Below are 14,812 nucleotides of genomic sequence, written 5' to 3'. Positions count from 1 at the left end.
TGTTGTCCATGCAGTGCCTGACCTCAAGGAGCCTGCTTTTCCTATTTCATTAGGAAATCTTCTGCATCAATATCAATTGGAAAATGTTGTGAACACTTTTGCTGTGAGTGGAAAAAAGTAAAAAAAGAAAGACTTCAAAGGAGAAGTTCTTTTTTTACTAGCTGTTCATACGATTATATCTCTTAACCGCACTCCTGAAACCTCTCCACTTAGCTGCCCAGGTCTTGAACACTTGCAGAAAACCATGGGAAGAGACATGGCTTCTTGTGTTTTAACGAGCCCCATGGTGTATTTGGTGCTGAGTCCATGAACCTCAGACACTGAGAGGAAGTTGAAGAAACCTCTCAAGATGTCTAAGTCAGATGCCAGCTCCGAAGTTTCCTGGAGCCTTAATGGGTCCCGCTGAGGGACTTTACTGACAAAGCCTCCCCAGGGGCTGCTTAGAGCAGAAAACAGGAGAAAGTGATGACAAGTAGACAAAGGCGATGTAAAGGAACAGATTCTGAGTAAACTTTCACGTGTTCCTTGAAGGCAAAGGGCCAAGCCCTGACCCCCAGCCCCTGGGAACGGAGATCCTGTCCCTCACATGTTGCTCAGGGCTCTTCCTGGGGCACTGCAATGCAGGGATGCGCAATGCCAATTGCAGGACTATGGTACTGTTGTGGTTTAACACCAGCCAGCAACTAAGCACTACGCAGCCGCTCGCTCACTCCCCCGCACCCAGTGGGATGGGGGAGAGAATAGGAAAAAAAAAAACCCTCATGGGTTAATATAAAGACAGTTTAATAGGAGAGAAAGGAATGAAAAATAATGATAATAATAATAATAATAATAATAATAGGATTAGACTATACAAAACAAGTGAGGCACAATGCAATTGCTGAGCACTCACCGACCGATGCCCAGTTAGTTCCTGAGTCGCGATCTGCCCCTCCCAGCCAACTCCCCCACTTTATATACTGGGCATGATGTCATATGGTATGGAATAGCCCTTTGGACAGTTTGGGTCAGCTGCCCTGGCTTTGTCCCCTCCCAACTCCTTGTGCCCCTCCAGCCTTCTTGCTGGCTGGGCATGAGAAGCTGAAAAATCCTTGGCTTAGGATAAACACTACTTAGCAACAACTAAAAACAGCAGTGTGTTGTCAACATTATTTTCCTACTAAATCCAAAACACTGCACTATACCAGCTACTAGGAAGAAAATTAACTCTATCCGAGCCAAAACCAGGACAGGTACAATGCTTATGGGTCTCTCCTGGGTGGGGCGCGTGGGAATGAGGTCCTGGTGTCATAAGGTTAAAGCGTCTCCTCGTAGGCCTTGGTGGTTGAGATAACAGCCACAGCCAAGGGGAGAAAGACCTCGGCTCTCTTGGCGGCTTTTAGCCTTGCCTGAGCCCTCGATCAGCATAACCACTGGCTGTCCTATGGTGTCCCACACCTGGGCCTCTTTCCCTGCAGGCTGTAGACATCCACCTTGCTTCCTCCACCTTGCTCTCATCTGAGCATCTCACTACCCTTACTGACATCTCTCCGTCCTCCCTGGACGTTCCTTCAAACACAAAGCCATGGACTATTCCAGATTTCCTCAGGGTGGCCGATTAGACCACAGCACTGCCCTTGGAGTGACATTTCGTTCTCCTCATATCCAGTCTCAACCTCCCAAGCTGCACTTAGTGGCATTCTTTCTTTCTCATGCTCTTTTCCACTACGAGGAAAAGCTCCATCACCTCTTAAGCCATCCTTCAATCACTCTCAGACTACTCCTATACTGCCTCCATGCCACCGGGCCAAAGAAGCCCAGGTCCCTCAGTCCCTCTACACAGGTCATGTGCTTGAGGCTCCAACTCCCACCTTGGCAGGCTTCCCCTGGACACTGTCCAGTTCTCCCCCACTCCTCCCAAATGGGGAGCCGCACACTGGGACACACCCACGTGTGGGTGCTGTGCTGCTTTTGGCTGGGATAGAGTTCGTTTTCTTCATAGTAGCTAGTACAGGGCTATGGTTTGGATTTGTGCTGGGAACAGTGTTGATAACACAGGGATGTTTTAGTTACTGCTGAGCAGTGCTTACACAGAGTCAAGACCTCTTCTGCTTCTCACACCGCCCCATCAGTGAGTAGGCTGGGGGTGCACAAGAAGTTGGGAGAGGAAAAAGAGGAACTAGTGAATGAATCCCTTATTTTTCTTTACTTGGGTGCATGGCTTTTGCTTTACCTATTAAACTGTCTTTATCTCAACCCATGAGTTTTCTCACTTCTACCCTTCCGATTCTCTCCCCCATCCCATCATGGGGGAGTGAGCGAGCCATCAGCCATCACTTCCATCACAAGCACATGAACAATCCAAGTGCTTCCTTCTACACTATCACTTACTCATCCACCTATGACCACACAAGCACCTGCACAAGCCACGGGCCTCCTCCTGCCCTAGCACATCTCCACGGAAATACCACAACACAAGCACCTCCACAAGCCACCTCTCCTTTCAGTCCCACTCACATCCTCACAAAACACTCACCTCAAAACCACCTTTGCAAGCCTGCGGCCTGCTTCTGCCCAACCACCTCAGCACTCAGCACTGACATCGCAGGCACCTGCACAAGACAGGCCCTGCTCCTGCCCTATCACCTACTCACCCACCAGGGACATCACAAACACCTCCACAAGCCACCTCCAGCTTCCTGCCCTAACTGCTACACAGCCAACACTGACCTCACAAGCACCTGCACAAGCCACCTACGCACTCCTGCCCTATCACCTCCTGCTCCACCACTGACAACATATGCCGCTGCACAAACCAGGGACTGCCTCCTGCCCTAGCAATGACTTGCCAACACCACATCACTACCAGCTGCACAAGCCAAGGCCTGCTCCTGCCTTAGCACCTACTCACCCACCTAGGACATCACAACAACCTGCACAACCCACCTGCATGCTCCTGCCCTAACAGCTGCACAGCCACCAGGGGCGTCCCCAGCACCTGCACTGGCCACCTCTCCAGTCCTGCCCATTCACCTACTTAGCCAGCACTCACAGCACAACCACCTCGACCAGCCACCTGCCTGCTTCTGCCCTAGCACCTGCTCACCCACCTAGGATGTCACAACAAGCTGCACAACCCACCTGCACCCTCCTGCCCTAACAGCTACCCAGCAAGCATTCACATCACAAGCACCTCTAAAAGCCACCTCTTCAGTCCTTCCCATTCACCTACTTAGGCACCACGCACATCACAAGGACCTCGACAAGCCGGGGCCTGCCACTGCCTTAGCACCTCCTCAGCCACCTCTGACATCGCACCTACCTCCAGAAGCCACCACCTTGCTCCTGACACAGCAACTACCCAACCACTTGCGACACCCAAAGCACCTGCACATCAAAGCTTCCTGCTCCAGCCCTACCACCTACTCAGGCCCATCTCACCTCGCAAGCACAGCAAGAAGCCAACTGCCTCCTTCCACCCTATCCCCCACTAACAGCACCGGCGTGCTTTAGCCCAGCCACCAACAAAGCACCATGCAGCTCCTTGCTCACTCCTCCCCTCCGGCGGCATGCGGATGACAAAATACAACCAAAGGCTCGCGAGTCCACACAAGGACACGGACGGATCACTCAACAATTATGCTCACAGGCAAAACACACTCCACTTGCGGAAAAAAGACATCCATTTCATTTCCTACCAAGCAAATCACACTAGCAGAAGGAGAAAGAGAACCAAATCTTAAAAACACACCGTCCCCCCACCCCTCCCTTCTTCCCGCCCTCACCTTTGCTCACCATACCTCCACCTCCTCCCCACAGCGGCCCAGGGCAACGGCGAATGGAGCTTGCAGGCACTTCATCCCACATTGGCTCTCACGCTCCTTTCTCCTCAGGGGGAGGGCTCCTCACACTCTTCCGCTGCTCCACCATGGGATCCCTCTCACGGGGATCAGCCCTCCACCACCTTCTCCAACACCACTCCTTGCCACGCACTCCCTGCAGGCCTCCACCACCTGCTCCAGCGTGCCCTTGCCCACGCACTCACGGCCGCCTTCGGGCCCACACACCGGCTCCACCCTCGCGTCCTCCACGGCCTGCAGGGGAATCTCTCATCCACCATTAACCTCCATGGCCTGCAGGGACACAGCCTGCCCTCTCACCACGGCCTGCAGGGCAATCTCTGCTCCCCCGCACCTCCTCCTCTCCTTCTTCACTCACCTCAGGCTCCGCAGCTTCTTTCTCGCACATCCCACTCCTCTCATCGCTGCACCTCCCCTTCCTTCTTTTTCCACCACACTCTCCCCTTCTGAAATATGCTATCCCAGAACACCTACCACCGGTGCTGATTGCCTCCCCCTTGCACACAGGCGGCTCCGAACTGCAGCCGCGAAAGCTTCTAGCAGCTTCTCACAGGACCCACCCCTCGAGCCCCACCCCTCTACACAAACCCCTGCCACACAAACCCAACACAACACCTACGACATCACAAGCACCTGCACAAAACACAGGCCTACCCCTACCCTTGCACCTCCTCAGGCACATGTCACAGCACAACCACCTGCACAACCCACCTGCATGTTCCTGCCCTAACACCTATGCAACCACCTCTCCCATCACAAGCACCTGCACAACCCACCTGCAACCTCTTGCCCTAGCAACTACTCTGCCACCAATGACAACACAAGCAACTGCACAGGGCAGGGGCCTGCTCCTAAACTACCATCTCCTTGCCAGCATGGGACATCACAAGCACCTCCTTCAGCCCAAGCCACCTCCTGCCCTAGCACTTACTCATGCACCTACGACCTCACAAGAACCTGCAAAAGCCTGGGGCTGGCCCCTGGCCTCACACCTCCTCACGCACCTGCGACCTCACAAGCACCCGCACAAGCCACGGGCCTCCTCCTGCCCTAGCACATCTCCACGGAAATACCACAACACAAGCACCTCCACAAGCCACCTCTCCTTTCAGTCCCACTCACATCCTCACAAAACACTCACCTCAAAACCACCTTTGCAAGCCTGCGGCCTGCTTCTGCCCAACCACCTCAGCACTCAGCACTGACGTCGCAGGCACCTGCACAAGCCAGGGCCCTGCTCCTGCCCTATCACCTACTCACCCACCAGGGACATCACAAACACCTCCACAAGCCACCTCCAGCTTCCTGCCCTAACTGCTACACAGCCAACACTGACCTCACAAGCACCTGCACAAGCCACCTGCGCACTCCTGCCCTATCACCTCCTGCTCCACCACTGACAACATATGCTGCAGCTCAAACCAGGGGCCTGCTCCTGCCCTAACACCTACTCAACCACCTGTGACACCACAAGCACCTGCACAACCCAGTTGCCCTATCAACTACTCACTGAAAACGTAAGCAGCTGCACAGGGCAGGGGCCTGCTTCTAAACTAGCATCTACTTGGCATCATGGGACATCAAAAGCAGCTGCTCAAGCTCGGGGCCAGCTCCTGCCCTATCACTCACGCACCTAGGACCTCACAAGCACCTGCACAAGCCAGGTTCCTCCTTCTTCCCTATCACATCTGCAGGGAAATAGGACAACACAAGCACCTCACAATACCAACACACTTCTGGAGATGAATGGGAAAATTCCTGGAGAGCTAACACGAATGGACTTGCCTACAACATGGACAAAACTCCTCGACTAGCTACCTTGGAAGAGTCTGCAGCTGCTACTTTAGAATTCACCTGTCTCCAGAGAAAGCCCAAATGCTCCCGCAGATGCCTTGGAGGAGTCCCAGACAGATACAGGGCACGGACCTGACTCCAACACACACAAAACACCTTGCGTAGCTACCTTGCAAAAGTCTGGGATGGCTACCTGCGCAATTCAGCTGTCTCCAGGGGAGGCCAAAACACTCTGGACGTTCCTCGGAGGAGTCCTGAGGAGCTACCGGGCATAGACCTGCCTCCAACACAAAGAAAACTCTTCAGCTAACGGAAGAGGAAAATTGTGATGCTGCTACCTGGGGCTTTAGCTGCCTGTCAGGAAACTCAAAACACTCTGGCAGATGTCTGGGAAAAGTCCTGACGCAAAAACAGGAATGCACCTGCCCCCAACATACACAATGCTCTTTGCGTAGCTACCTTAGAAGATTCTGGGGCTGCTACCTGGGAAGTCGCTCATCTCCAAAGGAAACCAAAAGACTCCTGGATATTCCTGGGAGGAGTTCCAGAGAGCTACCGGGCATGGACCTGCCTCCAACATGCACCAAACTCTTGGGGGATCTACCCTGGTGGAGTCTGGGGCTGCTGCCCAGGCCTTCAGCTCCCTCCACAGCAGGACAAAACACGTTGGCAAATGCCTGAGAAGAGGCCTGGGGAGCTACAGGGCATGGACCTGCTTCCCATTTCTATCAGCAATCAGTCATGATTGGAGCAAGGGCAAAGCCTGTATATTTCAAATGCATTTGAGTTACATGACTCTTCAACATACGCCATGACACCATTTCACTAGACTGAAGGCTGACAGCAGTGTACCAGGACACTCCTTTCTGGACAGTTCACTCCTGGGTAGAAATCCTAGACGCTTCCTTTAAGGACAGAAACCCAAAGAGCTAAAAGAAGTTCTTTAAATTCAGCACAGCAAAGAAAAAGCAAGCAAGCAAACAAAAACGGCAGGGAAACCCCCGAGGCACTAATGAGGAACAAAGGGTCTCCCTTTGGGAGTCCACTACCCCTCACAAAATGGACAAGTGGCTTAAAAAGAGATTCCTGCAAAGAAACGGCACATCGAAGATAACCTTGATAACGCCAGCACAAGTGACCGACGTGGAAACGGCAGCGCTGACCCTTCTCCTGCTCCTCCTACGAGCTCTTTGCCAACCACATGAAGATGCAAAACCAAGCATGAATGAATCAGATCTGAGAAGAGCCTGGCCCGAAAAAATTAAAAATGATCAGGAAGTCTGTTTGAAATACGGCTTCACGTCCACTATCGTGGATGATGAACCTTGCCTTAAGCACATGTCGTGCCTTGAGATAGGAGCTAAGGACAGTATGAAGTTACCCCCACGAGCAGATGTTCAAAACCAAAGCACCCAGAACACGCAGACAACCCTGCACCATGTTTTCAGCGATGTTTCAAGTCACGTGATACTCAGTCCACGACTTTACAAAACATCATTAAACTTAACGATAGCAGCCTCCTTGCAGGCTGCTTACTCAAAAGCAAAAACCAAAAAGCCACGTACCCTCGGGGAAACCCTTGTCCTTCCAGGTGGCTGGTGTCTTCCCACGGCTCTTCTTCAAAGCAGGACAAATGACCGTGAATTTGGAGTCCACACAAATTACGAAGCACACTTACTCCTCCGACAGTCATTACCTATGGGCCAGAAGTCCTCCCACACCCCAGAAGTGCCCATTACTCCTCCAGCAGTCATCCGCTATGGACCGCAAGTCCTCCAGACCTACCTACCTCCCTACCTGCCCACCCACCCACCCACCTACCGACTTACTGGAAATGAGTTGGACCACAGCAGAAGTGACACTGGCCAAGCTGGTCACACACACCAGACCACAAATGGTAGTTACAAGACAGAAAACACAACATAAACCACCAGAACTGTAAAAAAAAGCCAACCCGAAGCCACAACATACACAAATCAAAGGCCCCTATCCAAACCCTAAACAGCCAAACAAGCTAAAAAAGGACTCTCCAAAAAAGCAATCCACCCAGAACACAAGAGAAGCCAAAAATAACATAACCCCAGGAACCCAGGCCCAACAAACTCAGATCCTCTCCAGAATAATAGCACGCTTTAATCCTGACTCACTTAAACTCTGGCATCCCAGAACCCTACCACTCTGTAACCCTTGCACACTGTCACCCTAGCATCCCAGAACCCTAGCACACTGTAGCCCGAAGATATCCAAAAAATGAACCCAAACTCCCTGGAGATCTCCGGCTGGGCCTTCAGGTGGCCCCGCCTCTCAGAAGTCACAACTTTGAAATGGGAATGGGACAGCATCCCTCTTCACATCACCTGTCACCCCCGGAAAAAGTGCCTGCCTTAAACACTCCCGGGGAGAAAGGCTGGGGCACTTGGAGACTTTCAACTGGCCCGCCATCACCACGGGGCTTCAGCTCATCATTTCTGTGTCAGAGCCACCAAGCACATCAGCCCGTCCTCCCTGAGACACCCCTTGGGGCAGCCATGCCCAGAGCCAGGTGGCTGGATATGGCCTTTGCTTGATGGGGAGGTGCTTCCTGGGAGCAGGATCTCTCCTGGGGGCACAGGGAAACTCTCGTCAGGCCTGGATGCCTGAGAAGCAGCTCTGCGCTGCTCCATCTCTCACCAAAAACCAGGGGCAGAGGAAGGCTGCTTTGCTGGCCTCCAAGACAATCAGCTCACCTGGGATGCTCTGTGGCCAGCGCGTGCCTTTGCTGTCAGGTGGGTCTCAGCTTAAGCAGCGCTCCGCAAACATCTGTCACCTCCCTGCAGGATGCTCTCCAGTGCACAGCATGTCTCCACTGGCTCTCCCTGGGGACAAAGATCGAAAAGGAGCAATTTGCTTTTCTTTCCCCCACTCCCAAAGAGCTGCACAAGAGACCTGCCACCCCCAAATCAGCTGTGTGACAGGGACACCCGTCGGCTGGCTGGCCTTCTCTCTTTCTCTCTGGGCCTCTCGCCTGCTCCCCGGCCCTTTTCACTCTTCCTCCGGCTCCAGCCTGGAGGCCATCGCTGTTCTGTCCTTCGCTGCCTCCCTCTCCTGACCCGCATCCTTCTCTGTGTTTCTCAGCCTCCGGATTGTTTCCCACCCTTCTCTTGCTCTCTGTCCTGCGCTCTGTCCCCTGCCTCTCCCTTTCTCTCTCTCAGCCTTTTCCCCTCTGTGCCTCTGTCCTGCTCCCTCTCCCATTTCTCTGCCACTCCGCTCTCCTGCTGCCTTTTCCATCTAGCTGTCCCTGTGCCCCACTCCCTCACCCTGCCTGTGTCGCTCCCTCTGTCTGTCCTTCCTCCTGCCCTCCTCTGCCCTCTCTGTCCCTCTGTCCTGCTGCTCATCACCATGTTCCTGGCTGCCCCCTGCCCCTTCCCCTCCATCCCCTTCTCCCTGGCCCTGGGCCCGCTCCTCACCAGGGGTTTCCTTTCTCCACTCCCTGACCAGCTCCTGCTTTCTTCCGCCGTCCCTCTCTCCTGCTCCCATCCCTCTCCTGCCACTCCTCCGCCCCACCCCACCCCTCTCTGCCCCTCTGTCCCTCTCTCCTCCTCCTCCTCCCTGCTCCACCAAGGCTCTGGGACTGGGACTGGGGCTGCCCCGGGAGGCGGCCATGGGGCCTGTGGAGGAGTGGGGTCCAGCCGGGGGGACGGTGTCCCCGCAGGGTCAGACAGGAGGAAGGAGCGCCCAGTGGCATGCCAGGGGCTGTAGTCCTGGGGTACGAGGCTGATGGGTGGCCATGTTGGTTCCCAGGGCATGCTGGGAGCTGTAGTTTCCAGCACTCGCTTCCTAGTGGCCATGTTGTTCTCAGGTAAAGTGGAAGGCACAGTCTCTGCTCCAGCCACGGCCCCGTGCCATTCCCTGCCAGCTTTGTGCGGTTCCTTGTGGGGCTCCTGCCGTGCTCCCACAGGGAAGGTGCCAGGACTGAAAACTCTTGCTGGCCCTCACCTTCCCTTGGCAGCCCTTTCACAGCCCCACCAGCGCTGAGGCTCGGGGCTTGCTTAGCAACAGAACGCTCCCCTCATTCTCTCAGTCTTGCCAGAGCTTCCCATTTCTATCAGCAATCAGTGATCGAGTGTTGTGGAAGGTGGCAAAGCAGAGCTACGGGACCATGCAGACCACACCCGAACGAGACCTAAACAGCATGTGGCAATAATGGCATAAGGCTGTTAGGCTGTAATAGCACAGGAACGTATAGAAATTAGAGAGGCTGTTAATATGTTTTGTAGGGCTTTAAGGACTTTGTTTAGCTGCTTAAAAGTAGTCCTTCATGATAAAGCAGGACTCATAACTTGCTTAATGCTGTTGCTTAACGTTCACCTATAATCTGATGGCAGGAGTAAGAAGATTTGGAAAGCCCCAGAGCCAGTTTGCCCCAGGAAAAGGAGACATAGTAACAAGTAGCCTAAAACACAGCAGGAAGAACCAGCCGAGAGACGAGAAAAAGCACCCAATGAGAGAGAAGATGACCCCAGACTCGATCTTACCATTGGGCCAGACTATGGTGTGAGGGGTGGGAATTTAGATTGTAAGGGCATAATTGCCCAGGGATTGTGGTGTTCAGGTTCCCTCTCCAGAGACAGCCAGCTTGAGCTGTCTGAATTTGGGCACCATAGATAGAGTAAATTAGGCTTTTATTTTGAAGGCCTTGATTAGAGAGTCTGCTTTGGGGAACCTTGGCTGGAGCCTGAGGGAAGAAGAAGCGCCCGAGGGTGAGTGTGTGTGTATGTGAGGAGTCGAAAGGGGCACCCGTCGGCTCACTGGAGTCGCCCGCTGCGAAGGGACGCCGGTCCTAGCAGTTAAAGTCTCGGGTGGTGTGTGTGCGACTCCTTGATTGGTGTGTGAATGCTCGGGCAGCGGCTTCCCCCTTAACAGTTTGGCACCCCAGATGGGACCCTAGGTCACTCTCGGAACCTCTTGGATCCAAACCTCTGACTGGCAGCACAGGGTGAGTTCACCCGAGGATTTTGGACACGGGACGCACCGAATTGCTCGAGTGGTGAGTGTTAAATCCCTTAAATCTAAATTCAATATAGGGAAAAGGACAGAATTCGGGGGGGTTCAAGTCCCGCCCGAGGTGCGTAGCCTGATCAGCATAAATCGCACACGAGTTTGTACGCAGTCTGATCAACAGAAGACGTCTGATTAAAAGGGGGGTTCGAGTCCTGCCCAGATTAGAGAGTTTTTGAGAGATTTTAAAGGGGGGGGTTGAGTCCCACCCGGATTAAATCATGAGTAACGTAACTGGAGTAGAGAGGGAGACGCCCTTAGCAGAGATATTACAAAACTGGGAAAAAATCTGTGGTGCAAATTCACTACTGAAGGAGGACGCAGTAGTTCTATGTCAACAATGGTGGCCATTCATCACCCGCCATGGAGATATTGAAGATCAGTGGCCACCACAAGGGAGTTTTGACCAACATCGACTGACCTTTGTGCGAGACCAACTTCAGTACCGGTTCCCGGGACACATGGATTATTGGTATGTGTGGGATGAATGGGTGCGGGAGAGACAACATCCAGGGAGGCAAAAGGGGCTGAGGGAAAAACTAACCTGTAAGGTAACTTTGGCCGTAGGTAAGGCTACAGCCCCGAACGACGACCAGACAAGGCCCTCCCCGACTCCTGCCCCACCTTACAGTCCCTGTACCGACCTCCCCCCAGACCTTCCTGTAGCAAGGGTGGGACTTTGCCCCATGGTTTCAAATGTTTTGACTAATCTGGCCGCTTTACGGCCAGGGGGTGACTATGCATGCCCCACATCGACGGTTTATACTAATCCATCGTGGAACCCAAATGATTTAGCCTTATGGGGCTGTACAATGCCAAGATTAAGGGAGGATGCAGAAACACGGGCACAGTTATTGTCAAATCTCTGCACGGGACACAATCCTAACCGGGGGACACCCAAATCTTATTCCGAGAATCATTCTGCCCAGATGAAAGAGAGAAGGTATTAACTAAGGATGCGGAATTAGCACGACAGGTGGGAGGAGGGAGAAATCCGTGGCCGACACTAAATCCGAACGGGAACTATAATATGGCCGGAGACAGAGCCCATTGCCAAACAGCCCTAAGAAATTTAATAGAGGCAATTGGAGCATGTGGAGAACGTAGGGTGATGTTCACAGAAGACGATGTTAAATTTTACCTGGCAGAATTAGCACTTGCTTTAGACCATGTACATAGTGGTGGAATAATATACCGGGACCTAAAACCAGAAAACATCCTTCTTGATGAGGAAGGACATATCAAATTAGCAGATTTTGGCTTAAGTGAGGTGTCAATTGATCGTGAAAAAAAAGCCTTCTCTTTCTGTGCAACAGTGGAATATATGGCGCCAGAAGTCATTAAGAGCGGAGGCCTTACACGGAGCGCAGACTGGTGGTCTTTTGGTGTTGTAATGTTTGAAATGCTCACTGGTACTCTGCCTTTCCAAGGCAAAGACAGAAAAGAAACCATGACACTGATTCTCGAGGCCAAACTTGGAATGCCCCAGTTCTTGAGCCCGGAAGCAGAGAGTCTTCTGCGAATGCTCTTCAAAAGAAACCCAGCAAACAGATTAGGAGCAGGCCTAGATGGAGTTGAAGAAATTAAGAGGCATGCATTCTTTTCCAAAATAGATTGGAATAGATTGTACAGGAGAGAAGTTGATCCCCCTTTTAAACCTGCAACTGGCAGACCTGAAGATACGTTTTATTTTGACCCTGAGTTTACAGCAAAAACTCCAGAAGATTTGCCTGGTCTCCCACCTAGTGCTAATGCGCATCAACTTGTTCGGGGATTTAGTTCTGTAGCTATTGCATCAAATGACGAAAGCCAGGCAGTGCAGACAGTTGGAGTGCATTCCGTTGTCCAGCAGTTGCACAGGAACAGCATTCAGTTTACTGATAGATACGAAGTGAAGGAAGATATCAGAGTTGGGTCTTACTCTGTCTATAAGAGATGTATTCATAAAGCTTTAAACATGGAATATGCTGTAAAGATTATAGACAAGAGTAGAAGAGATCCAAGAAAGGAGATTGAAATCCTACTGCGCTATGGCCACCATCCAAATATTATTACCCTAAAAGATGTGCATGATGATGGAAAATACGCATACATAGTAACAGAACTTACGAAAAGGAGGGCAACTGCTGGATAAAATTCATAGACAAATTTTTTTCTCGGAACGAGAAGCTAGTGCCGTTCTGTTCACAATAACAAGAACGGTTGAGTACCTCCATGCGCAAGGGTTGTTCATGGAGAGCTGAAGCCTAGCAATATTCTTTATGTTGATGAATCTGGTAATCCAGAATCCATTCGACTTTGTGAATTTGGCCTTGCAAAACAACTACGAGTAGAAAATGGTCTTCTGAGGAGTCCATGTTACACAGCAAGTTTTGCTGCACCAGAGGTTTTACAGAGGCAAGGTTACGATGCTGCATGGGACATATGGAGCCTTGGTGTTCTACTTTATACCATGCTTGCTGGCTACCCTCCTTTTGTAACGGGTCCTGATGATACCCCAGAGGAGATTTTGGCCCGAATAGGTAGCGGGAAGTTGTCTCTCAGCGGTGGTTATTGGAATACCGTTTCAGATACAGCTAAGGACCTTCTTTCAAAAATGCTTCATGTTAACCCACATCAAAGACTGACTGCAGCCCAAGTCCTCAGTCACCCCTGGATAGTTCACTGTGACCAGTTGCCTCAATACCAGCTAAACAGGCAGGATGCTCCCCATGTAGTGAAGGGTGCAAGAGCAGCAGCTTACTCTGCTTTGACTCGTAATCAGTCACCAGTTTTGGGAGCCAGTCGGCCATTCTCCTCTTGCTCAGAGCATTATTTTTCATAAGGAATGGGTTTTTTAATCCCCTAAAATATTCTTTGTTACAGGTAGAGATGGACAGTTTATGTTAAGCGCTTAGCTTAAACAGTTTCTATTAGCACTATATACTTTGTGCCATCCAACATCTTGTATGTTTTTGTAAACAGTTCACAAGCAGTACAGTTCCATGCTGTTTTCTTTAATGTATACATGCCTTGTTTTACTTAGATATTGTTAATCCTTTTGACAATTAAGTCTGATTAAACAGGTCACCTGGATTAGTCAGCATTGTTGGACAGCTCTAAAAGAAGGCTCACCGTTAAACAGCTATTGAATGTAATGCTATGAAGATGTGTTTCTCCTTGCCTGTGCCTTTTCTACATTTCTGTGGTTTGGATGCTGCATGTCATGTTATGAAAAACAGGATACTGTTTATAGTATTGGAAATGTAAACAGTGGATCTCTCACGATACACCACTCACTTGCGATGGACATTTTGATAGAAATTGGTTAGCCATTGGACTCCCTGTGTGTATGGTTTCTTCCTTTTTTGCCCCCCTTTTTGGCTTATCTATTGTTTGTTGTTTAATCATGGTTTTTATGGACTGAGTTCTTCAAATTACAGCATATGATGTATACTTTTAAGCCCATGGTTGAAATAGACACTACTGAGTTTTGAGCACTGGGGAATCCATCCCAGTATTGCAGTTCTCCAAAAGAAAACTAGTGCATTTCAGGAATAAGTTGCCAGAAGCCGCAGTTTTGCAACGGTTTCTCTGGCTGCAGCATACACCCTGCTTAAAGGGGAAGGTGGGCAGGGTCAGGAGGTGCTGCTTGGCTAAGGTGTTCTGCTCTCTGATTGCACTTTCTCTTCACTGTATGCTGCTAACTGTTTTAAGAACCAAAAGTTATGTTCTTAAGTAAGCTTTTTTCCTCTCTTGCCTCTGCACGTACCTGCCCTATCTCTATCTCGGTCTCAGAGACTTGCCCTCTGTTTTGGATGGAGGGGTGGAAGAGTGTTTAGTTAACCTGTGTGGCAGGTGCACCTGCCCCGATAGAGACCGAAACTTGTGGAGGTGGCTCTGAGCCCTTATAAGGGAAACATATTGGGATTCGATATGCTGGCAGGCAAACGATGGTACCTACCTCATTTTTGTCCTACGGGACCATTAACGGGCGACGCTCCCAAACCGGACAAGCAAAAGGGCCAGTTCCCATTGAGAACATACAGGCCAACCCGTCATGGTAAAACTGCCCTCTGTTGGCACTGTACCCACGATCCTGGCGAAACCCAGAGGCTTACATGCCTGGGAGGCCTTAGATAGGAAAGGGAAAGGCCATCGCA

The 14,812-nt window shown here is 51.3% G+C and overlaps 1 protein-coding gene across 1 annotated transcript; it reads left to right on the top strand.

Moving 5' to 3' along the window:
- Window positions 1–11,741: 11,741 nt before the first annotated feature.
- On the top strand, window positions 11,742–13,527 carry LOC127026020 (ribosomal protein S6 kinase alpha-3-like). The gene is given in 3 exon segments (XM_050911138.1): window positions 11,742–12,774; window positions 12,776–12,893; window positions 12,896–13,527. Coding segments are annotated over 3 exon segments (1,710 nt in total). The 5' UTR covers window positions 11,742–11,781; the 3' UTR covers window positions 13,495–13,527.
- Window positions 13,528–14,812: the final 1,285 nt, after the last annotated feature.

The sequence above is a fragment of the Gymnogyps californianus genome, chromosome 26 (assembly GCF_018139145.2).
Source record: "Gymnogyps californianus isolate 813 chromosome 26, ASM1813914v2, whole genome shotgun sequence".
Lineage (NCBI taxonomy): Eukaryota > Metazoa > Chordata > Aves > Accipitriformes > Cathartidae > Gymnogyps > Gymnogyps californianus.
This window is presented reverse-complemented; position numbering and strand designations above follow the sequence as displayed.